General features: G+C 40.6%; 2 protein-coding genes across 11 annotated transcripts in view; one reads left to right on the top strand and one right to left on the bottom strand.

Moving 5' to 3' along the window:
- Positions 1-24,044, top strand: part of LOC137450321 (uncharacterized) — a 46,160-nt gene extending 22,116 nt beyond the window's left edge. For 2 of the 5 annotated variants that reach the window (XM_068156709.1, XM_068156718.1), the window contains 2 exons: positions 15,035-15,200; positions 19,724-20,297. In XM_068156709.1, coding sequence (XP_068012810.1) covers positions 15,035-15,200; positions 19,724-20,044 — 487 coding nt within the window. In that variant the 3' untranslated portion in view covers positions 20,045-20,297. Of the gene's footprint in view, positions 1-510; positions 632-15,034; positions 15,201-19,723; positions 20,298-22,448 lie in introns of those variants that run through there. The other 3 variants (XM_068156747.1, XM_068156738.1, XM_068156727.1) reach the window with 3 other exon arrangements.
- Positions 5,823-26,070, bottom strand: part of LTBP1 (latent transforming growth factor beta binding protein 1) — a 197,003-nt gene continuing 176,755 nt past the window's right edge. For all 6 annotated transcript variants that reach the window (XM_068156583.1, XM_068156602.1, XM_068156594.1 and 3 more), the window contains 4 exons: positions 24,720-24,890; positions 11,749-11,871; positions 8,100-8,249; positions 5,823-6,912 (listed from right to left, as the gene is read on the bottom strand). In XM_068156583.1, the coding sequence (XP_068012684.1) occupies positions 6,743-6,912; positions 8,100-8,249; positions 11,749-11,871; positions 24,720-24,890 (614 nt within the window). In that variant the 3' untranslated portion in view covers positions 5,823-6,742. The remainder of the gene's footprint in view (positions 6,913-8,099; positions 8,250-11,748; positions 11,872-24,719; positions 24,891-26,070) is intronic.

Raw genomic sequence — 26,070 nt, 5'->3', positions numbered from 1 at the left:
AAACAGACTATATCCTGCTGGGGGTTTTGGAAAAGGTCCTACCCAGCTTTCCAGGCCTGGATGAGAAGTGGCAGAATTAAACTTAAAATGTGAAAGACATAAAGAATCTGTTTAACTGTACTCAAAACTTTTCTGCCAGATGCTTTCCTTGTTAAACATACATTGTGGGGTTTTTCAAAAGAGCTGAGTGCAGCCTTTGCTCTGCTGCCACTGGAATCTATAGAGGTGCCACAGATTTCATTTGGAGGACAGCTAAATCAATATGGAATGCTTTGGAAAAAATCTAGCCCAAAATGAATCCTGGCAGTGTGAGTAGATAGGGATTGGAGGTGATGCTGAAATTGTCACGTAGAAATTTTCCATGCTGGCTAGGCCTGTCCTCTCCATCGCTCTTGGTTCAGAGCTAATGGAAAGCAATGTGTGGCAAAGTGTGACTTGAGGGGAGGGGAAAGTCAGCATAGTAAAAAATAAGAACATCCTAATTACTTCCCTGCTTTGTGTCATTTGCAGGACAAAAATTTTACTGCAGAATCTCCCTTCTACCTGAGGTTGCTACTTAACTCTTTCAGAACATATTGGTTGACAACAAGCAACAGTGCATAATGCTCCTTCTGGATGGGATTCTCCTGAGGTGAGCTGAGCAGATTAGTGCTCTGTTTTCTCCAAAGTGAAAGGTACACTGCTGGCACATGTTCAGTTGTGGGAGAAGGAGAAGGGGTCACATCCCCTCTGTCAGGTTCCCTGTCTCACATAAGGATAGGGACCAGAGGCTGCTGTGTCAGGTCACAACCTTCTTTCACACAAAAATGCAGCTTGGAAGGGACCTCTTGAGGTGCAATCTCCTGCTGTGGGCAGGAAAGACTTCAAAGTTCAGTGAAGTTGCTCAGCTGCTGAAGCACAGAGCTGCTGTTGCAGCCCTACAGCTTGAGAGGGAGAAAAGCAGAACAATCATGGGCTGCAGAAACAGCTGGGACAGAGCATGCAGCCTGAAGACTTCCATTAGGAGTCTCTGAGTCAGAATACATATCTGGTGATTGAATGAGCTTGAAGAAAATCTGACATGGCTGACATCCTGCATTTCTTTGGACATTTTCTTTGGGGGTGGAGTCACCATCACTGGAGGTGTTTAGGAAGAGACTGGATGGGGCACTTGGTGCCATGGTTTAGTTGATTAGATGGTGTTGGGTGATGGGTTGGACTGGATGATCTCAAAGGTCTCTTCCAACCTGGTCTGGTCTATTGTTCTGTTCTGTTCTATTCTATTCTATTCTATTCTATTCTATTCTATTCTATTCTATTCTATTCTATTCTAATTCTATTCTATTCTATTCTATTCTATTCTATTCTATTCTATTCTATTCTATTCTATTCTATTCTATTCTATTCTATTCTATTCTATTCTTTCCATGCTGGATAGTAAGATCACTTACTAATGCCAATTGTGACACAATAATCCTGTTTCAACACGTGTTCACTTTTTGATACATAGGCGCTCAAATGGTGAAGGTTGGTGGCAGTGGTGTGTTGTTGGAGTTCAAGATCTTTCACAGCTGGTGTGCAAACACACCTTGTGCCATCTGTGGAGGCAGTGCTCCAGGAGGGTCCACATTTTCTAGTTCTGCTGTGTAAAGTTATTCCTGCAGGTGAATGTAATGACTGTAGTGCCATCCTTGGCATTCTCCCAAAGAATGCTGTACTCTCTCAGAAGGTGACATTATCAGTCATTGGGGAGCCTTCAGCAAATGGCTGCTATTCCTCATTTGCTCTTAGTTATTGTGCTTCTCTTTTGGATACATCACTTAGTTTCCTGATGTAAATTTCAGATCTTCTCAGAGGAAAAAAATAAAAAGCTATATAAATAACAAACGATTTCAGAAGTGAGCAGTAGCCTCTGTAATACATCAGTTCATCTCTTGTTTGCTTGAATGGCTCCTTAATAACTCCCTTGGCCTGCTTGGTGTTAGCAGAGTCCCATCAAGAGAAAACTAGTCTCCAAAGTGGGTGGCATTATTAAAAGAATAGTCTGGTTTAGGGGCAGCAGAAGGATTTTTTACAGTCTGCTTTACACTTTGAATTTTAATTGCTGGCCAGATCAGGCCCATGATACACACCAATGGGTTCTGTCACCTATCCTTTAGAGAAGTTAGGAAAGAGTGCCAAAGCCAGGAGCCCCTATGCTGCCAGACTCAGAGTCAAACCCCCATTGGGGTAAGGATCTCTGTGAGCTAATAGGTCATGACAACCACTTTGATGCCTTTAGTGTTTTAGGACTTCATTTAGGAATTTATTTGAGTATGTAATTTGCCACTGACTAGCTGAGTATTTGTCATGGCTGCCAGTTTTCTCTCTTGGATTGAAATGACCTGTACAGCTGTGACTGTTTTCCCTGAGGAGTGGTAGTGCTCATTTTGAGCAGTTTGAACATTGGCTAATTTTTCACTGAAGGGTATCCCAACATGAATGCATCTGTTCCTATCACATGTCTTTCTAGCTGAAATGTAGTTTTAGTTCTGTAGCAACTTAATGTTCTCATTAGCACAGCAGCATTATAGAGGAACTAGCAGAGTTCAATTCTACCATGTCAGCAGTTTTATTTTTTGTAGCAAGGAAATGGCTGACTGAAAAGGGACTAAAAAGTTTTTATTTTTCTTTTAAGGGTCCACATGGATGTAAAAAGTGTTGGTGCCATTTGGTATCAATTGTAATCAATTCCAGACTCTCGCATTCAGAAACCTGAATCGTGGAATTCTACGTGGTGGTTTCTGTATTTGGAGGGCTCTCACCTAAACCACAGCTCTTTTAACAAGTAAATGGCTACATCCACGGTGTCCAAGCCCTCAACTTAACGATGTTAAGAAAATGTTTAACTATGTTTCAGAATTTTATTCCTAAATCCTGCAGGTTTTAAGGTGAAATGACAGAACCAGCCTTGCTACACTGGGGCAAAGTAGGTGGGCTCCAGTGGCTAGGGTCAGATGGGCAGAATTTCCCTTAATTCCTTCAATTGTGGTTTCTTTGTTAAAACAGTTCTGAATGCCTGAATCCAGGCAATGTGGAATACTAAGCACTGGGATGTATGTGGAGTTTAGGCTGCTTGGTCTACTTCCATCTCCCTGTGCACATTTTAAGGAATATTAGAGGTAAGAAGAGGCAGCAGGGAAAGGCAGAAGCATGCACAAAGCATGTTGTTTGCTTATATAGTCTGTAATAGATGAATGCAACTGTGATGAGGACAGGGTTGTTGAACCAGAATAACATTTTCAAGCTTCATTCAGGGCTTGGGTCAACTGCTGTCCTCTTGAATCAGGCAGAGGAGGTGGCTGGACACACTGAAACCTCTTTTGTGAATTGCTGGTAACACAAGTCACAGAATCACAGAAGCAACAAGGTTGGAAAAGACCTGAGAGATCATCAAGTCCAACCCATTACTCAACACCTCATGACTAACTAAACCATGGCTTCAATGGCTTCAAGTGCCACCAAGCAGCCATTAAGGTTTTGGTTTGGTAGCTTTTAACCCAGTGACCAATTTCAACCATGTGTGTAAAGCAAACAAGACAAAAAGGCCAGTATGATCTGAGATCTGTGAAGTTTGATGAGCAGTTAGAGACAAGTGACCAGGATAACACTCCCTGCTGAGAGCATGGGCAACATCAAGTTTGGCAGCACGTGCATCAATGCATCTGCATCCATTGCCCTGTCCGGGCTCCCTCAGCCGCAGATGGGTACTGCCTGTGCTTGTTCAGAGTGGAAGAGATGCAAGGAGCTGGCGAGAAAGTTATGAGGAAAGCTTACAGGAGGTCAGGCTTCATTTTTTTAGTTTTGTTGCTTGTGGAACAGCATGGGTGAAGGTTGTTTCTTTGTCTGAAATAATGCAAAGTAAGTGGTCCAAGTGTGTACTGTCTGAGCATGGCAAAGTCTCAGGCTATTCTAAACTTGTTGTTTTAAAAAGATGTAATAAATCAGCCAGTCTTGTGGCTCAAAGTTACATGTTCAGTACAGTGTTTATGCCCAATTGGAGATTCTAAGGGTACTGACATTTGAGCGTTGCTTCCTAAGCTGTCACACTGGTGTACTCCCAGGAAAAACATAGATTTGTGCTGCCATTTTAAGGCATTCACTAGGGAAGAATTGCTGGATGCTGAAAATCTGAAGCTGTGATGCTGATTGTAATGGCAGCTTGGGGGCCTAGGCTGTCTTTCAAACATGAACACAAACCAATTTCTGAAACAGGAGGACAAACAAGAGGACACAGTCTCAAGCTGTGCCAGGGGAGGTTTAGGCTGGATGTTAGGAAGAAGTTCTTCATAGAAAGAGTGATTGGCCATTGGAATGTGCTACCCAGGGAGGTGGTGGAGTCACCATCACTGGAGGTGTTTAGGAAGAGACTGGATGGGGTGCTTGGTGCCATGGTTTAGTTGATTAGATAGTGTTGGGTGATAGGTTGGACTCGATGATCTCAAAGGTCTTTTCCAACCTGGTTAATTCTATTTATTCCATCATAGGCCAGCTGGAGGTGGGAGTCAAGGGAGCAGTGTCTTGTCTGTGTAATAGCTGAAAGCAGACAAGAGCTCATCTTGAATATAGTGAAAGGTGGTAACTTTGACTTTGATTAAGGCTGTAGGATTAACTTTAAGCAGGACAACTAAAGAGCTCTTTTGTTATGGAATTCTCCAGTAAGACCAGACTTCAGGTGAGACCTTCCTCCTTCTAACCAAGACAATTAATTAGCTGATTTTTTTTTCGTTGGTAATTATGGACCATTGCTAATGTTTGTAGTTTATCTCTTTTGACTGACTGGCTCTCCATCCCCCCTCTGCTTAATTAAGAAAAGTCCAGGGAGTTGGGCACATTACAAAGAGCCTCCTTAAAGATGCCTCCCCCCACATTTTTATTCAGAACTTTTTTCTTGCATTTTAACATACAATCAGATCCTCAAGGTGCAATATCTTCACCAGTCCTACTGTCAAATTCCAGCAGATAGAGAGGAGAGAACCATGGGAAGGACAGATGCTTCTGCACATTAACAGGCACGTGGGCTTTAATAAGATCTACCAAGTGTGCAGTATTGAAAGGAATACAACTTCTCATGGTTTTGGTTCAGAAACTGACCAAAACACTGGAAAAGAAATTTGATTCAGAACATACCATTTTTGTGTGTGTGTGTGAAACAAGAAATGAAAATCTAATTTTTGGACAATTGGACCCAATTTGACTTACTTTTTAAAGTCTCATGTTACTGTTTTCCTTTTAATGCAGGGCAGGTCTAAAAGACACAGCAAAAATGTTTCATTTGGAAAATATCAAAAGGACCTGTTTCAGGATTTCCAAAGAAAACTCTTTCACTCTGGATAAGGTCAAAGTAAAACATCTGTCAGTTCCCTAATCTCCTTCTCTCCTTCCACTGAAAAGTAGAGCTGATGGAAGGATACAGTTTATCAGAAAAAGAAACTCTCCCCCTTCTTTTCAACATTTTCTGAAAACCAGGCCATCATATTGAAGAGCCTTATTTGCAGATGTAGTGGGAAACATGCCTAAACCAGGAAAGAAGAAAAATTCCATGGGAATCAGTTTCCAAGTCAAACAGTTTCTGTAAGTCTGTGTTTGAAATCTTCCCTCTGGAAGCCTAACCTCAGGCATTAACTAATTCAAGTTCTAGTCTTACAAAAACAGCATGAGAAGGAGAAACCAGCCAGACAACTCCTTTTAAATATTGTAATGTAAATGAATTCTAGTAGTGTAAACACTTGAGGAGTGAATTCTTGGAACATCAACACCAATGAAATAATAATAATAATAAAAAATTGCCTACAATTAGTAAATAGCTTTTTTTCTAAAAAAAGAGGTGATTTTATTGAGTGTTAATATACAGCTTTAATATGTTAGGGTAATCATACAAGATCTCTCTTGTGTTCAATTTACATATTACAATATAGACGTGAGCTAAAAATCTTTTGGTTTAATGTACAAAAGGAATCCAATGTTGTCCACTAGCAGCTTTGAACTTGGCAAGAAAGGTTCTAGAGACTTTAAGTGCAGTAACAACCATACAGGATACAAAAATGAATATAAAGACTTTTCACCAAGGTACATAAACATTTGAAAACAAATGTTGCCTGCTCCACAGGGCAGACAACTAGCAAATTAAAAAACAAAAGTCACTGACCAATGTTCCAGAGGAGAAGCATTACCCTGTGTAATGGTTCTTACAAAATGGCCTAAGAATATCTGTAGTATAGAACTTGTACTGATCAGAAACAAAGATCTGAAAAGAAACAGTAGGCAAAGAACTGAACAACCAAAAAAAAAAAGACATAATAATATCAAATATTTCCATCACTATTTAAATGCCAAATTAACCAAGCAAGAGTAAAAAAAACCACAAACCCAAAACAAACCAAACAACAAACACAACAAAACCCCCAAAATGAAGGAAAAACCAAAGCTCTTCTGTTTAAAATAACAGCACTGTTTTTGCCTATTTTCAAAGGTTACTTTTCCTTATGAACACACTATATATATTTGATTATTTCTTTCATACAGAGTAATGTGTCCATTTGGTCTGTCACTTCAGTGAAGCTGATACACAACCAGCCCATGGTGTCTCAATTTTGACACATTTTAATGCTTTTCTCCCCTTAAGTTTGCTACTCTGGTGCCTTCTCTTCTCAAGTTAAATACTTTTTCTTCCTTTTCTTTATACAGTGCAGAGTGTATGGGCTTAGGATATGGAGATTTTCCTCTACTCCAGTTCACTGTCTAGTTCTGAGTTCAGTGGTGTGCAGTAGTTTGGCTTGTCTGAAGGTACATACCCTGGGAGACACAAACACTTGTATGAACCTTCTGTATTAATGCATTTGGCATTCTTGCAGAGAGACATCCTGTTGTTCAACTCATTGCACTCGTTCACATCTGCATAAAGGGAACATCAAAAGACAAATATTTAAGTTTGGTGCATAGGTAAAACTCATTAATCTCTGTCAGAAGTAGAACTTGCTTTATGAATACACAGAGACGTTTATTTTCAGTTAAGGTCAGGTGGAATTAGGCTGGGTCAAAAGCTGTAACAGGTGAGTTGGAAAGAGAGAGAAGTCATCACAGGAGATCAGTAGTGTGTTCAGTAGCCTTAAACTGTTAGGTTACCATGTCCAAATTCAGCTTAAACTGCAAAACAAAAATCTAATAACTGATTATAAGTCTTTATCTGATGACTGAAAAGTGGTTTATAAGAAAGAAGCTCAAAGCTCTTAGTATTTTTAAATATCAAGTATTTTAGGAACAGTTGTTGTTAACTAAATAGTTGTGAACAGCAAACCACCTGTACTCAACATCGTGCAGCTTTGGCCTGAAATATGCAGGAGTGACATCTTTTCTTGCTAAGGAGGCCCCTTGCCATAATGTCCTACAGATAACAAGGCAGGGAGGCAGCTTATCATGACACAGCTGGAAAACCTCATCTGTAGGCTATGAAGTGTAATGCTAACTGTGGTTACTACAGACCTTAAACTGAAGAACCCACACACTGTCTCTACTAAGCTTCTACACTTAGGGGTGTTTTGGTTCGTCTTCTGACACTTACTGTTCCCATGTTTTCTTGTCTTAATTGAAGACATAGTCCTTAGATGTCCTGGTTTGCATCTGTGCAGATTTACTAGTCTGAGAGTGAAAGGAATAGTTGAGGCTGCTGAAATCAATGAGAGTCTGGGGCTAAACCTCATCAAGTGGTTATCTGCATATTTAGGTGATTGAACTGCTCTAAAAATCAGCTCCTAAAATTACTCTTCTACTCTGTATCCAGTTCCACCCTCTTAGCTCACTAAAGCCTTTGAAAAAAACATTTGTTCTCTGTAGTAGTGTTAAATTATTTCTAGACTCTTAATTAAATACAGTGCTAATGAGCAAGATGAACTGAGATACACCAGTAGAGTTATTTCTGTAAAAATATTTACTAGCCTTTGCAGTAGATCAAAGACAGTTGCCATATTTAAAACTATTTAGGTGATTATCTCCAATCCCCTCGCTCAAGCCTCTCCCTGGGGCTAGTGACAGAGTAAACTGACAGGCTAACAGAAAAAGATGGAGTAGTATGTTGTCCTCACCGACACAAGTCATTTTGGCCATGTCCAGGTGATAACCATCAAAGCAGTCACAGGTGTAGCCTTCCTGGACTCTTACACAGCGGCCATTTTCACATCCATTCAGAATACCACATTCCTCTGCTTGCAACTCTTCAAAGCTGTTCAGAAAACCTGTGTGGAGAAAGAGTTGCAAACAATTAGTTACTGAGCTCTTGAATCAGTACACCCAGATGTATAGTCAGAGGCTGAAATTCTCTCAGAAGTTCACTGGAATGTGACTTTGTGAAAAATAGGTCAGCTTTAGCAGATCTGCACCATCTGGAGTTTTGAAAGTGCTAGAAAAGTACTGTGATACATTTCAAGAGGAAAACTGAAAAACTTTGTAAACTTTGAAGTTTTTGGGTTAAAAAAAATGTGATTTTTTTGGGGGGGAGTGGTAAAGGAAACTGCATAACTTGGCAGTATTTGTTTTAAAGGATAAACCAGTGTGTTCTAAATAGCACCCTTTATTTGAATTCCTCTGTGTATCAACCTTCATGGAAACAAAAATAAGAAGTGGTAGCGCAGTCTGGAGAAGAAGTTTCTTAAAACAGTATTCTAGGAAAATAAGGTGTGTCAGGGGGAAGAGATGCATTCTCATTTCTCTAGGAAAAAAACATATTAAAAAGAAAATCTCAACTGCCTTAAGGAAAGTAAGAAGAAATCAGAGACTTGCTTTCCTGTTGTGGTCTTGGTTAACAACTCTTTGGCTGGTACTTCAGTGACTGGTGCCAATACAAATACCTATGATCTACCCGTTGCTCCTTGTCATGATTCTGGATGGTGAACAGTCAAAGCTAAAGAGTTGTCTTTGTATCCAGTGGTTTGTACAATGACTTTTGTTCACCCTGTCTTAGGGCTTTTTTGACTGTTATGCTTTTATGTATAAGGAATTTAAAAGATCATTTGACATTTTCATGTGTTCAGAGATTCTATCTAGGACTGAATCGCTCCTGTTAGTCCTGCACAGATTTTTTCACTGGCTTTCTGTTTGTGGAGCAGTGGTGTAACAGAACTGCAGATGGCAGTCCATCACATTAAAAATACTTTTGAGGAAAACGCTGAGAACATTTGAGAGTTGTATGTTTACCAGCATAATGGATATACAGCATAGAAATGGAGAGGCAACTGGCACTGGAGTGGAATAGAGTAGGATACATCTCCCTGTTTGTCCCCATAACGTACAGTTACTACAGTGACTCCACAAACAAATCGTTGGTTTACCTAAACCCTGTTCACTGATTCGTGTTGTTGTAACAATTTTGATGTGTAGATTTGCAAAGCTACCCAGGAATATGAATTTCTCCCTTTCCTTGTGCTTGTCCTGTTTTTTATATTTACTCCATCCTGTCTTGGCTCGTGAGGCCCTTTTTCTCTTGTCCTGCCTTGACCTTCCTACTTTGCCATTTCCATACAATTCTCCATTACACTTCTGGACTGTCATTTCCATTTCTCTTCTCTTCTCTTTGACTGCACATGTGGTTTCTATCTTGGGGTTTTCCTACCATGGTGGGATTCTTAGTAAGGATCATACTGGTCAGTCATAGACTGAATAGATTCTGGAAACACTAAACACAATGTGACAGAAGTACTTACTGACATATGCCGCATCTCAAGAGTGTATATAATGCAAAGGACGTGTACAAATGTACATGAAGTGGGAAACACTACAATTGTTTCCATGAACCTGGTACATTACAGTGCAGTAGTACTGAGGATGTTGAGCAGACAGTTGTGATGTACGGTAACAATACAGTAAGAAACTTGACCAAGTTTCATTATATTTGAGTCCTCTAAATAGAGCTTGTAGAGAGATCAAGAGAGTCCTTTGAAGTGAAGATCTTCACTAATTTAGAAAACAGATAGTGCCAAGAAATTAAAAGGTACCTTCCTCCAATACATAGATAGTTTCTAAATACAGAAAAGGCATAATTTATTTGACATATAGTATATACATATATCACAGTATCACTAAGGCTGGAAGAGACCTCGAGGATCATTGAGTCCAACGTGAATATATATAAGTGTAGATGCATATATATATACATGCATCTATACTTAAACACCTGTTTTTTTCTCTTCATCTCCCATAAATGCAGTACATTATAATTAACTAGCAAGAACCAAAGTATTTATCATGCACAGCAAGTTCTATTTCACAAAATACTCCGAAACAGCTGGATGGCACCTGTGTTGTAATTCTAACTGGTGTGTTTAGTTCTGTAGAAGTTGACTGCACACAGGTGACAAATATTACACTATGAAATTAAAGTACTACCACAGGACAGAAGGCATTTCTGTATTCCTCATACAGACCACAGCAGGATTGTAGCCTTGAAGTCTTTGATGCTCTAAACATGTTGCAACTGTATCTGTCAGGGAATAAGCCTCTGAGGACAGTCATACAGCTGTGTGCTGTGGTGTTTCTTATACATTAGTTTGCCACTGTATCTAATTCAGTGATAGGATGGGAGCAAGACACAAGAGCTCTTCAGCCTCTGTCCCTAAAACAGTGGATTCAGCAGTGGATTCAAAATGGTCTATGGTTTTACTGTTATTTATTCATGACTGCTTATAACTTACAAAGTGCTTCTTTCCTACCTTCTCTTTAGAGATTCTCTTTGTAGAGCTAGATTGTTTAGATGCTAGATAGAGACAAACTAACCTGATTTGTGTAGTTCTGTATAAATGTATGAAGTGCAGTGTTTGTAAGAAACATGTATCACCCTTTCAAGAGTGTGCTGCAATCATCCTGCTCTGTTTTCACCTGTTACTGTTATTTTAAAAGTAACTCCTTACACAGGGGAAGCACTTTGGGAAAGAGCACAGTGACAATTTGTAGGCCACCTGTATAAAGCACGGGATGTTGCTGGTTCGTTTTGATACCTCCTCTTGTCCTTTTTTTTCCTCTAATACTGTGATGAAGTATGTTGGACCTATACAGTGTGGCTGATTTTGAGGAAGATATTGAGATATGTAAGCATGCCTCTCACAAAATTCTTAACAGTGACTCGGGCTAGACCCAAAAAGAACCTTAACATTGCTCAAGTACAACTGAGATGCTGTATACAATCCCTCATATCCTGCTTGGCAGGCCAATCCACTGAGCCTGAAGGCTGTATGCATGTACACTCCCTGATCATACCGTGCTGTACATTTTCTCTGTTGAGCAAGAATGACTTGTGTGCTTTCCAATTCCCCCATGTAAATTCTGCTGGAAAAGCATGGAAAGTTGGCATGAAGGACTTTTTTTTTTCCTTTTAAACTAAATGCACTCTGAAGAAATCTGTCCCATACTCCAAAGGAAAATTGATTTGTGAGAAGGAAAACTGGCAATCCTTCTGACCTTTAGCTGTAAATCTGTTGGTAAATACAAACTGAGTACAACTGGCACAAACTATTTCACTATATTGAAAATTGATATTGTACTCTGAGCCCAACCAGACTATTATACAACACCAGGTCTTGAGCCAGAACACCTGACTGAAAGCTAGTGTCAAAGGAATAACTAAAACATAAAACAGACCACATTTACTCAGAAGCAAACAGAAGAGTGAAGCCAGCTACAGGAAAATAATTCAACTTACAACCCCTATTTCAATTATTTTACATAAGAGGGAAAGTTGCTTACGGTCTTCAACAAAGTAAGGATTAGTTTCTGGAGTGTAGTGCTCGTCAAGGTCAACCAAAGCATCTTGTCCATATGGCCGTCGAGAGCCTGGAACAGGAATGTTGCACAGCTGGGCATAATCCTCTGGGGAGGGAAAGAAAATAGGATATAAAACCAAACACACTTGTAACACAGGCTGCATTACATTAGTCCCATTGAGCTGTGGTTCATATTAGCTGGAAATAAACTTATCTTCCTAGAAACACCATAAATCTGCAATTTCCAGAAAGAATTCTCTCTTTAAGAAGAATGCCATTAAATGTTAATGAGCCAAATGCAGACTATTAAGTCATAATAGGAATAACACCAGGGATAGATTTGAGTCAATAACTGTACAAAAACTTATGGGTGGAGTTCTTCTGGCCTGCATAGGAAGCAAGAGCAGAGGGATGCTGTGTGTCCTGCTGACAATGCACCCCTCTCCAGCAGCATCTATGGTTATGTTCCTCCTTCTAATGGAAGAAAGGCTTCTCCAGACTGTCCTGGCTGCTAGCAGAAGCCACCCCAAAGGGAGCAAACTAGAACAGGTGGGTCTGTATTTCTGGCACTGTCAGCCAACCTGCAGAAATCAGAGAACGAGGAATCCTTCTAAGATAGCCCATGCTCATCTGCAAACTCTAGCTTCAAACCACAGGCTTAAGAATGAGTGCATTTCAAAAACTCCTTGGCTATGAACCAAGGGGCAAGGGGAAATAGTTATAATATGATTTTCTGCCTCTCTACAATAGCTGTACTACACAAGACAAAGCAAACTAAATTATATCTTCATTTTAGGTGTCAGAGTCCATGCCTGAAATGCTGATGGAGAATTTTATTTGATTTATTGTGTCACCACTGTTCCAATTATAATTTAGTGAAATATAGACAAGAATTGTCTGTATTTGGAAATAGAAGCATTGTAAAAATACAGCACTCCAGGTATGCCTTTACTCTTGATACAGACTATTTAGCATCTGTTTCTGTGAAGATTGCCTGGTGTTCTGAGAATCAGGCAGCATGAGGACGGGAAAGAAAACCACCAAAAGAGAGAGAGGAAAAACAAAGCCCTAAGTAGATACAAAATCCAAGAATTGCAGATGGCTACAAGGCCAGAAACCTCATGCTGTGTAGAACTCTTGCAGACAGCAAATAGTTGAATAAATTCAGACTGTCTCTAGACAGTGCTGCACACAGCTCTACTTGCTACCCAGCATGGCAATTTTATTTTCACAGGTAGCATCTCCACCTGGAGTGGCTTTATTTTCTACTGAAAACAACACAGTGCTCAAAATGTCTGTCTGAATTCTGTGGTCAACAACTTGGCTGTTTGGGAGCGTAAGACTGCAGAGTAAAAGCAAAGTCTGTCTGCACAGCCAGAACTGTCACGGGTGCCAATCTGGGTCTGCAGAATGCACTCCCCAGAGAATTTAGAAATCATTGTGAATCTCATCACCTGTTTGAAGTACAAAGTGATTTAGTCCGATATGTATTCTCCAGAATATATTTATATACAGTAAGATTTATATTCAAGCAACCCTCTCTCAGATGAAAAGTATGATGCTCAAGAAAGTCATTCCATGACACATGAAACAAAGCCAGCATGAGAAAATAAATGATATATAGCAAATGTTACTCACATTCCTTAATGCACAGTTTTCTACTGAGATGTGATGATAACATGATTAGTTTGAAGAGCTGCCATAGGATCAGATGCACCCTCTTTTTCCTTCCTCACATCTAACCCCAGATAATGCCCACATATGGAACAGCTAGATTATCATCTCAAGCTGACCTACTCATTATACCTGTACTGGTTTATGACAGCCTGCTCTCACAAGCAAGCTCCCCCTGCAAAGATTGGGAGGGAAAAATAACACAAATAGCCCTGGGTTGAGATAGGGATTGTAATGAAATAATGCAGTGTACAACTACCTTAGCCTGTTTTGCAGAAAAGCACAGCAAAAAGAGAAGCATCAGCAGAAGCCACTGATAAAAACAACCCTCCTGTCCCCCCGGCCCACAGCCAGCCCAGTGGAAAAGACCGACATCCTGCTGCAACCGGCAGCAGGAAGCCTCTCATGTTACAGTCTGAACTACAAGCCTGTGATGCTTTGTTCTAGACAGTACTTTCATTTTAAGGCTGGCATGGTATTGAACATCCATCAGCAGATCAATTGGTCAGACCCATGACAATAGCCAAGAGCTTCGATCCTTTCACAGCAAAAAGCTGTGCAGACGATTAAAAGCACTTTTTTCACAGCTGCACACAAATGTTGTTGGCAAAGGAAATCTGTGCTCTACCACAAAACACTAATTCATCTGGTCTGTGTGGAAGAAACCACCACACAAACCCAGGCAGTGAGAGGCAAGGAGACAAAGCAAGCAGGTCTGAGGGATCACGACTACTCCCACATTAATATGATCTGACGGAAAGGATCGGACAGAACCTGGACGTTGGCTTCTCAGATAACTCAGTGGTAATGCTGCACGTAGTGATACTGGTAGTAGAAACAACGTTTTTCTTCTGAAGGAAGCAGTTGGAACGTTTGAAAAACCCATAAAGCTGGAGCTCTTGTGTACACAAGAGTCAGGTAGTTTCAAGATTGTGCAAGACTATTTTATATTGTATGTTTACCAGTGTAAAATTGTTTATTATGTAAAGAAGAATTAAGAAATGCTGACGACAAAGACACGTTTGCTGCCACACTGGTCCTTTGTCAGTCAAGTTGGGCAGGTCTGCATTTTTAGGTCTTCTTATAAGTAAATGAGTGGCTACAAAATGATGTGAAGCTGTTTTAGGACATACTGTAAGCACAGTATTTGTTACAAAGAGCTATAACTACATTGCAGTCCATTATGCTTAATTAACCATTTGTCAATACATTATTTCAATATTTTATACATTGTATATAGAGCTTTAATGCAAATGCTGACAGAGCATTTACATAGTTTTAAGTTATAATGTATACACTTTATCCTCCTTACATATAATTGATATAAGTTTTTGGATACATACTGTAGTGATTTGGAATTATCCATAATACTCTTAATACTGTATGTTCTACATAGTTGCTCAAGTAATATAGACTATCTCTTTTGTAACATGTCATATAGTTACTAGGTGCTCAAGAGAGAAATCCAAGGAGAACAGCAGCAACTCACCTATGAAACCAAGAGTAAAAATTCAAGACTGGTAACAAGGGAAAGTTATCTATGACACCTTGTTGAGCATGTCTCTCTGGTTTTTTCCCTTTTCTTCTTTTTCCAGGGAAGCAAAGGGTGGACAGGTACAAAGAGTACAAAGACTGAAAGCTATTCAGGGGGCCACATTCTGGAATGATGACAAGAATCAATGTTTTGAAATAAGGATGCCTGAGAAAAGGGAATCTATGAGAGTTCCCTTCTGGAGGGTAGAACAAGTTACAGCAAGACAGGTATGTGTGTACAGTTTCTGTTGTTTTACACTTCTCCCAGTGCTATGCTCTTTCTGCAGTTCAAATCAAAAGAGAATATTTGGGTTTCTGTGCTGTATGCTGGTTACAGTTTTCCAGGAAGGGAACTAAATTAATAGATCTCTTAAGATTGGTGGATAAAAGCATAACTGGTGCATAGAAAGCTGCAGCAAGTATACAAAGGATAGAACAGGATGATATTGCCCTAGGGAGATGACAGAGACTTAGTTCAAAAAGGTAGTAAGGGGGCAGAGAGCAAGGGAGAATGTGTAACTACCTCTGAATGATAAAAGTATTTTGGTTGTCACAGAAATTAGTACTTTCAAAATAATCTTACATGTAAAGTGAAAAAAACCCAAAAAACAAAACCAATTTCCTGCAAGTCACAATCAAAGATAAAACCTTTTTTCTATATGGATTTGTTTTCTCTGCTCACTCATCTCCTGGCTGTGATCAGAGACCATACAACTGTAGTGTGTTCTGAATGTAACTTAGCCTACATTGCTCCATGTGTTTCTAAGTTTTTTCTTGTAACTGGCAAATGAAGCACTGAGAAAGCTTGTGGTATAACTTAAGATAGCTAGTGTAAAAACAACTTGACATATGCTTCCAAAAATGAGAAGGACAGTCGTGTGTTAGTGGATTACAGCTAGATGTAGTGGCACAGATGTTAGCTGTAACGGGAGATGAAAGCTAGGCTGGGGTGACAATGCAACATAAACTGGATGGACTGACCGGCCTTTAGATGCTTGTTACCACAAGTACAGCTGTGCAAATGTGCATCTAATCTGCACATACAGTTCTTGCAGCTGTGCAAGCCTGTGTAGGCCTTATTTGTACACAGAGGCCTAAAAATCCTAAATTCTCTACTCAGAAGAAATATTCCATATTTCATGCACTGAAAGTAAAATATGCTGTATAACAAAGCTTTTACTGACATAACCATGGAACGACACAGCCAATATTAGCTCCTGCCCATAAAGCGAGCTTTGTTTCTGTTACAGCTCACAACTGTCATCATCACACACATACAAAAGAACCCAAAGCTATCAAAGCTATCAACACCACAGAAATTCCTTAAAATTATAGAAAAATGGAAGTTTCACAATGGAAAGAATCACTGGAGAGAAGCATAAAGCCATGAGAGCATTTAATTACATGTAATAGGTGTCCCTTCCCAACCACAGGTTCTGAGTATCAGTCTGAATTCATTAAGAGTGTGCTTTCCCTGGTGTTCGGGATTGGTTTAAGCAAGAGGGGACATGGGTCCCAGGAACACCTGTGCAATTCAGGCCTTGAAGGACTTTCTGTTGAAAATATAGCAATGGAGTAGGAGTTGTGGAAAAGTGCTGATTGCTTGGTATGCCAAGGTCAAGCTGCCACTGAGAAGAGACAAACAAGATAAGGAGGAGGCGAGAGCTGGGAAAAAGAGCAATCAGACTGAGTAGAAAAAAACACAGAGTAGTGAAAATAATGATGTAACCTTTTAGAGATAAACCAATAGTATGTGTTAAATTAGAATAGGATTTACTATGCATAAGATAAGACTATAAATAATGAAGCGTGGAACAATAAAGTTGGATGATTTCTATCACTCATATTGAGTGCTGTTGTCCCTGTCTCCATTCCTGTTACCCTGGGGACTGCATCATCTGTGAATCAAAGCTGAAGATATTTCAGCTGTGTATTTAGGTTGTGCTATTTAACAATTCAGATAATTTCATTGACATCTTCCAGGAACAGATGGCAAGTTTTGTGGTGGACAGCATTCATATGTATTCCACAACTCTTGGTGCTAAAGAAAAGGGGAAGGGAGGCAGTCTTAAAGGATTTTTCTCATGAATTGAGAAAGTTGTTCATATCCTCATATGGACATAGTCTAAATGAAATCACTGGGAAAAAGCTCTCAGTGGATGTAAAGCTCTTGTTAAAATGGAAATAATTACCAAATGGATTATTTCCAAACCTCTTGGTAATCACCTTTTGTTTCTCAACTAATGCTGCTCAAATTTCTAAACCAATCTCTCTCCTACTGCTTGAGGCAAAGTGTTAAAAGTTGTAGTAAGAGTCAGGTTGTTTCTGACACAGCTTTGCAAATAGCTTTCTGACTCCTTGCTGACTCCCATGTAGACTTTGAATGTAAGGTTCCATGAAGAAAACCCTTCCAAGGCTATTCTGCTTGTTTCCCCTAGACTTCAGAAAAAAAACACTGAAAATCTTCATCACATTAAAAAAAAAGTAGCAAAAATCTGCACAATTGAACATTAGACTTGGAATATTCAAGGCCAAATCATTGTAATATTTTGAGTCCAAGATATAATCCACTTTTCCAGTGTCCTTACCAGAAAGGAAGGAGACACAATCTCTTCCTAAACAGAAAGATAAACAGTAGTCCCCAGAACTGAACTCAGTGCCTCCCTGCTGATCTTTACCATCTCAAAAAAGGAGAGATGGAAACTTGTCTTTCCTTTGTATTCATTGGGTTTCTTTGCACTTCCAGATCATCATGAGTGACATTAGCCAGAGCTTGAAGGGAACACCATGTTCTCAAGTATGGAAACTCAGCCCCAGAACTAACTTAAAATGTTTACAAAGGACACACAGAGTTCCTTGTGACAAAAATGCAATCCAAACTATCTGTTCTGCCAGAAGAGGTAGAATGCAATACCTAGCATGTAGGCTTCTCCAAAGGTCTGCACTTGAATTAGTCATCCAGTGTACCTTTTTAGCCCATGGGAAGACAACCACTTCTAAGACACAATATACTAAGTAGATGTCTAGAATAGGTCTGAGGAACTTAACACTAAGGGTGCCTATTTCTCTTTAACTGATGGAAAAAGAAACTGGCAGGACCAGCACTGATGTCAGTTTCTGTTTAAACCCCAGCAGTGTAACTGTCCAAGAGAACTCCTACATTATACAACACCCCAGATGATTCACATTACCCACTGCCCTCAGTCTCCTTCTAGTCTGGACTTTACAAATGCTCTGATGGTGATTAAAAGAAATGCCAAGGAGTTTCACAAAAGCCCACAAATTACTAGAATTTAAAACATACAGTGAAGGAGTAAAAGGTATGTCTATAAGTTTAAACAAATAAACAGGCTGATAAACGGAATGCTTGTTTCCTAAGAAGGTGCTCAGGACATTTTCATAGTAGTCAAGTCACCAAGATTTTGCTATTGATGTACTAATATACCCCCACCCTTGGTAAATAGTTACCTCATTCCCTTTTTCTATATTAAAACTTCTCCAGACAGACAGCTACAGAAGGACAAAGCACCCTTCTTAACAGACTGGCATATCTTTAGGTACATGGTTTCACCTTTCTAGCATCCTAAGGTGAAGCAAAGGCGGTACTGCACGGCAGTAACAGACTCCAAGAAGATAATTTTACAAGTACAAAACCAGCAGTCTTCCTAAATTAAACACTGACCTTGACACACCACCTTACACAGCATTTTCCACTATTACTTCTAGCTCCTCCTCTCAAATTTCCTGTAACAATACACCTTGTCTAAAATCCACTCCAGTCCCCCAAGTGTTTTACAGGATCTTCTGGAAGCTCAGCAAGTTTACAATTCAGATGCTCTGTGTTCAGGTTAACATGAGGTATATATTATTTTATATACCATATTTTTTTCCACTCTTGGCCAGTTGCTCTATTGTCTGGCATGGGTGCTTTGACCAGGCTCCTAAACCCCTAGGTGCCTGTCCTGCTGCCAGTTACTAAGGTGTGGACTCTGGATGGGCCTTAGTGCAATAGCAGTAAACTGGCCATGGAAGCAGAACTTCTGAATGCAGGTCATCCAACAGAGTTTTTTTTGGAGGGGACTGCAATGAAGAAAGGGTATTTCACTTTTGTTATTTGAAACAGAGGTATCCAATTTCCTGATAATCTTAATTTGGTCAGTTATTGCAGATTGCAAATCACAAACCTCAAATAGCACAGGGGTTTCTTAAGGATAGTTACTAAAAGTTCTTTGGGCAAGTAGACCCTAACACACCACAGAGCCCACAGAGTATACATTTCAGTAGTTCATACTTTGGTACAGGATGCAATCTGTGAAAGCCTTTATCTGTAATCTGACTATATCATAAGATCATAGTGTTAGAACCAATATCATTGAAAACTGCCTTTGCTTCCTTTGTTTAATGACAAGAATGTCTGCCCCACAACATTATTTGTACAGTAACAAGTAATCACATCACTACAGTTCATGTTTGCACTATTTTGATCAGGACTTTGAACTAGTATTTTGAGTTTGATCCTTGATGTTGTGATGTTGTCATCAAAGTACTTAGTCTTACCGTTAAGATGTTGCTGTTCAGTTGCAGTACTTCAAGAGGTGCTACTTATTTTTGCCTCAGGCTCTGAATGTTTAGCATAATTTTCAGTGGGGTCTGCCTGGTCAAGCACCTGTTACTATTTTTTAGAAATCTTAGCAACTATGTAAATTCTGTTTTCATACTAATGAAAAGCTGGATTTCTTTTTCATGTGTAGGGACCAATTCTTACAGAAGTTTTCCATCTGCCCATTGGTTTCATGCTGGATGCTACTCAAGCAGGACATTTAATTCTTGTAATGAAAAGTAGAAGTGTCTTATTCAGCATCTTCGTCTACAATCTGGATGAGGGGATAAAGTGCACCCTCAAGTTCCGTGATCATACCAAACTGGGAGGATTTGCTGATACACCAGAGGGCTGGCAGTCATTCAGTGAGATCTGGATAGACTGGAGAGCTGGACAGAAGAACCTAATGAGGTTCAACAAGAGTAAGCGTGGAGTCCAGCATCTGGGAAGGAACAACACCATGCACCAGTAAAGATTAGGGTTTGGCCTGCTGGAAAGTAACTCCATGGAGAGGGACCTTGAAGTCCTGGTGGACAGTATGTTATCCATGGCACAGAAATGTGCTCTTGTGGCCAAGAAAGCCAACGGTATTCCAGGGTGCATTCAGAAGAGTGTGGCCAGCAGGTCAAGGGAGGTTTCCTCCCCCTCTATCCTGGTGAGCCCACATCTGGAGTATTGTATTGGGCTCCCTAGTTCAAGAATAACAGGGAACTACTGGAGGGAGTCCATCAGAGGGCTAGAAGGATTGTTTAGCCTGGAAAACAGGAGGCTCAGGGGTGACCTCATTGCTCCCTACAACTACCTGAAGGGTGGTTGTAGTCAGGAAGGGGTTGGTCTCTTCTCCCAGGGAACCAGCACCAGAACAAGAGGACACAGTCTCAAGCTGCACCAGGGGAGGTTTAGACTCGAGGTGAGGAGAAAGTTCTTCACAGAGAGTAATTCGTCATTGGAATGTGCTGCCCAGGGAGGTGGTGGAGTCACCGTCCCTGGAGGTGTTCAAGAGGGGATTGGACATGGCACTTGGTGCCATGGTCTAGTCCTGAGGTCTGTGGTGACAGGTTGATGATCTTTGAGGTCTCTTCCAACCTTAGTGATACTGTGAATGGACTGGAACATCAGTGTTATGAGGAAAGGCTGAGAGACCTGGGCTGTTTAGCCTGGAAAAGAGAAGACTAAGAGACAATCTTATTAATGTTTATAAATATCTGAAGAGTGGGTATCAAGAATCAGGTACTAGTTTCTCTTCAATAGTGTCCTGCAATAGGACAGCGGGCAGTGGATGAAAACTAGAACACAGGAAATTTCACTTCAACGTAAGGACAAACTTCTTTACTGCAAGGATGATGGAGCACTGGAACAGGCTGTCCAGAAAGGTTGTGGAGTCTCCCTCTCCAGCGACTTTCAAGACCTATCTGGATGCATTCTTGTGTGAGCTGGCTGTAGGTGATCCTGCTTTGGGTAAGGGGTTTAGATTTGATGATCTTCAGAGGTCCCTTCCAAGCCCTGGCATTCTGTGGCTCTATGATTCTGTATTTATATATGCTACAAATCTTCAGAATGCCCCTAAATGCTCCCAGAACTTGTGAAATAAGCAAACATTTTCAGTAGTAAATCTCGTGAACACAATGCACAAATACTTTAAAATGGAAAAATTCCAGGTTCTCCAGCCAGAACGTGAACCTGTGACCTACTGGCCTGCAGGTGTGAAAGCACTCTCTTGAGCCAATGATATCACTTTATAGCACTACAAACTGAAGACATGTGAAACGATTAATTGATTCAGTTCAGTCAGCTTTAAATCTTTCTTAGTAAACGTTCCTGAAAACAGAAAGGCTCCCAGGTTTCTCTGTGTGTGTGCGCGCACATGTGCGACGACACACAAGCACATTGCACCCCCACGCAGAAATGTAAGCTTGCATGTTTGTCCTGACATATGAAAGACTCAATATGCTTTTATTTTTTAACTATGTTCCAATCTATAAGGATGATTTAATGTACTTTGGATCAAAGTATGCCTTGTAGTTTCAAGTTAAAGCAGATACTTTTGAGTGCATGTTAGACTTCACATAAAAATGATCTTATGTCTGGAGGGAGAAAGATTTTATGATCCAACACAATGCCCTTCAGCTTTGACTGAGGGTCATCCAAGTGACACTGAGCACATTATCCATCAGGAACCATTATGTCATTTTTGAAAATAAATTTCCCAAGTTTCTTCATAAAGCTTGTTGGAGTCTGCGCCCCACTGCAACCCCCACAGCATTGCTGCACCACTGTCCTGTGGTCCTAATGATCAAAGTCCATTTAATTTCAAACCTAAATAGGTTCAGACTGAACTTGTTCCAAATTCTTCCTCATATCAGTACTCTTGGTTAATTTAAAAGCTTGTGGGGATCCTCTGTGATTGTGCTGTAGAGCAGAGTCTCTGCTCTGCACCTAGGTTTGTTTTTTTTATCATCCCTTGGATTCTCTGTTCCCTGACAATTTTGGTAGTCCTCCTCTGTTCCTTTTCAGATTTATCCTGCTTTAAATGTAACTAGCTAGAAATCTTGAGAAGCACGTCTCATATCTATCTGAAGTCTTCTACCAGGAGCACGTTTCCCTCCATCTCTCAGGATTGCATACTTGCATGACATCAACGGGTCACTGACACAATGTGATGGACTTTGTACAAAGAAAGAATTAGCTTGCCTTGTATTGGTTTTTTACTATTACACAGTGTTCATTGCAATTGCTATTTTAACAGGTGTAGCAATTCAATGTCTGTGAATGTCCCCCTGTAAGATTTGTTCTGACAAAGACATTCCAGAGATTGCCACATCTTATAAATCAAGCTGCTGTCATGCCCTGTTTTTGTTCTTCATTCTGTTTCTTAGGTAAGCATCAGCTTGCAGTTACCCCAGCCAACATCATCAAAACAAGGTACTTTTTTCAGTTGCTGCACTTCCACAGCAAACTCAAACAAACAAAGATATATAAGAACAGATTCAGGGACCTCACAAGTAAATTATAAAAACATAAAACCCAAGCAGACACAAACAGCCACGTTAATGCTTCACTGAGATTCTTTCTATGTAGTTTAACTACAGGGCTCTTGCTAGAAATAAAACACGTACTGCTGTAGTCACAACATAGAGTAACACAGTAAATATCCAGGTATGGTCAGAATAAAACACTTTACTAGTGTTGCATGGTATTCTTACATGGAAAATCATATTAGTGTGGAAAGAATGTTACATCCAAATTCTGCCCTCAAATAGTTTATATGGGGGAAGAAGTTTGTGTCTACCAGGCTGCGTATACCAGGGCTGACATATCTTGGACACAGCATGACACATACCTATGCTGCTTCCACTAGTCTTTTCTCCAGTCCCCAGAAGTAAGTCTGTGTGTCAATGACAACATTTGTCTCTATTTGTCTCTAAACCCCCGTTTAGCTTTCGTAGCCACCACAAGAAGCAGCTTCTGCTTGAAATACCTTGGAACAATGTCTAATTTCTAAACACATAAACAAAACAGAGTCTTCAAAAATTTGACTGTCCAGTAGCTTTCTTTAACATTAAATTATATTCTCTTGAAATTCATTAGTCCTTATTTCCATTATCTATCTGAAATTGCTCATTGTGAGAGACTAAATGTTGTCTCTCTCGATGTGACTCAACAAAGATAAAATCACCTTTGCTGCGGGCCCAGACAATGGACTGAGGCCACTGCTATTGATACCTTTGGGAATATGCATAAGCAAGATCATCTCCACCCATCAGGTACCCCCGGAAAGGAAGGATGGTGAGAAAATGGATTCACCTGGCCCCTGATGTGTGTGGTGTGTAGGCAGGTAAATGGAGAAGGAGGAAACCAAGGTGCACCCCCCTCCCCCCCACTTCCTCCAGACCCCTGTCCAAACACAAAGGAATACACGGGAAGATTTCCTGGGGAACAATACCTGGACACTTACCTAAGGACTAAAAAACTGTATAAAAAGACTTGAGCAACTACTGGCTCAGTAGAAGGAAAACACAGAAGGAAAAGACATGGACAATGCCGCTGAGAAGGAAAACACGAGAGAAGGAAAAGCTCAGGGAAATGCTGCTCTGAAGACAAACAGAGAAGATACCAGGAGAGAAAAATGACAAAGACATCACCAGGTAGCCTGGAAGAAGCAGACCAAGAGGAACCCTCTCTCCTTGTCCTAAGTTCTGCCTGCTACAACTCATGGAGCTGAAGAGGCTGCTCAGAGGACAGCTATGACCCCTCCTCTACAGCCAAAGCTGCAGCACCCTTTCTCTACAGACCCAACATCTCCTCTACATCCAAAGCTGCAGCACCTTTCCTCCACAGACTCAAACCATCTTGGGGGATGTGGGGTGTGGTAATATAATTTCTTTCCTCTTCTCTCGCCCTCTTCTCTCTCTCTCTCTCTCTATTTTCTCTCTCTCCTTCTGATCCATCCACTTTATTTGTGTAATAAATAGTCTAGCTGTTGATATTTTGGCCTCGTTTGTGCCTCTAATTTCATAACATGGGAACATTCAAAAGAACTGAGTCTCTTTCCCTCTCCAAACCAAGACACTCACCAGTGCATTTCATAACATGTGAGTATAGAGCCATATAATAACAACTCATTCTTTGACAGCTTTAGTGAACCACAACTTTCCAATCCTTATCAAGCAAACACATCTAATTGCAGCCAGCCTGGCAGAACACCACACTGAAAAATGGATCTGAATGTATAATATCAGCAACAAAAATCCAAACCAGTTATGTAATCTGTTGAGTGTCATATATCTGCACAAATGAACTGCATCTGTGTTTTCACAAAGGGCTTTTAAATTGTCAGTCATCTTAAGGAGCCTTGCTACCCTTAAAACGCCCTCCTGTTTCCATCAAGGTCATAAGCTACCAATCCCTGATAGTTTCACCTAAAGGAAATAGGGTCCTGTAAGTACCACAAAAATAAAGGTAGCTAAATTTTAAAAATCTAGACTGTAATGATTTCCCCTTAATTAATGAGAAGTTTTCCATTAGTTCTTGAATGGTTAGGGTCTTTTGTTATTTCTTATGGTATTAGTCCAAATATTAATGCTAGGGATTAAACTGATGAAGTATTCGGGGTTTCACTCCGACAATGGACACGTATGTTTCCTTACCTGACTCCTTCATAGGACACAGTGCGCACTGCATGCCCCAGGCTTCACCATACAGGCAACAGCACTCAGTGTATGTAGTCTGCTTTCCAACCAGAGGTCGACTACAAACAAAATCATCACTTAGATGCTGCCAGCAAAGATCCTGGTAGACCTCAGTTTCTTCAGTTTGTTCTGATGAAGAAGAAGAGAGTATTAGATCATCATTGCAGCACTGGTATATGAAAAAGAAACGGGCAAAATGCAGAATTTTCTAACTTAGATTAGAACAATAACTTAGCTTTACAGACTTTGCTGAATACAAATTGAAGTTTATCCTTGGCACTATGCTTAGGCACATCAAGGACAAGAGGGTCACTAGGAGCAGTTGACATAGTTTTACCAAAGGGAAGTAATTTCCAACCAATTTGAGAGCCTCTTATGAGGACATAACCAGGTGGATACATGATGGTAGAGCAGTGAATGTGGTTTATCTTCATTTCAGTAAAGCATTTGACACCATCTCCCACAGCATCCTTGCAGGTAAACTGAGGATGTGTGGTCTGGATGATCAGGTAGTGAACTGTTTGAAGCAAAGAAGTCAGAGAGTTGTGGTCAATGGGACAGAGTTTAGTTGGAGGCCTGTGTCTAGTGGAGTCCCTCAGGTGTCAGTACTGGGACCAGTACTATTCAATACATTCATCAATGACCTGGATGAGGGCAGAGAGTGCACTGTCAGCAAGTTTCCTGATTACACCAAACTGGGTGGAGTGGCTGACACACCAGAGGGCTGTGCTGTCATTCAGAGAGACTTAGACAGGCTGAAGAGTTGGGCAGGGTGAGATTTAATGAAATTCTGCAAAACCAAGTGTAGAGTCTTGCACCTGGGAAAGAGCAACCCCATGGAGAAGTACAGGTTGGGGACTGACCTGTTGGAGAGCAGTGAAGGGGGAAAGGACCTGGGGGTCCTAGTGGCTGGGAGGTTGACCATGAGCCAGCAATGTGCTCTTGTGGCCAAGGAGGTCAATGCCATTCTGGGGTGTATTAGAAGGGCTGTGGTTAGTAGGTCGAGAGAGGTTCTCCTCCCCCTCTACTCTGCCCTGGTGAGGCTGCATCTGGAGTATTGTGTCCAGTTCTGGGTTCCTCAATTCAAGAAGGACAGGGAGCTGCTTGAAAGAGTCCAGCATAGAGCCACAAAAATTATTAAGGGAGTGTAACATCTTCCTTATGAGGAGAGACTGAGGGAGCTGGGGCTCTAGCTTGGAGAAAAGGAGACTGAGGGGTGACCTCATTCATGTTTATAAATACATAAAGGGTGAGTGCCAAGAAGATGGAGTCAGGCTCTTCTCAGTGATGCCCAATGACAGGACAGGGG

Source organism: Melanerpes formicivorus, unplaced genomic scaffold (assembly GCF_026170545.1).
Source record: "Melanerpes formicivorus ecotype bairdi unplaced genomic scaffold, bMelFor1.0.p_v2 SCAF_2, whole genome shotgun sequence".
NCBI classification, from domain to species: domain Eukaryota; kingdom Metazoa; phylum Chordata; class Aves; order Piciformes; family Picidae; genus Melanerpes; species Melanerpes formicivorus.
Note: the sequence above shows the minus strand (reverse complement) of the source record. Positions and strands in the feature narration are given on the sequence as shown.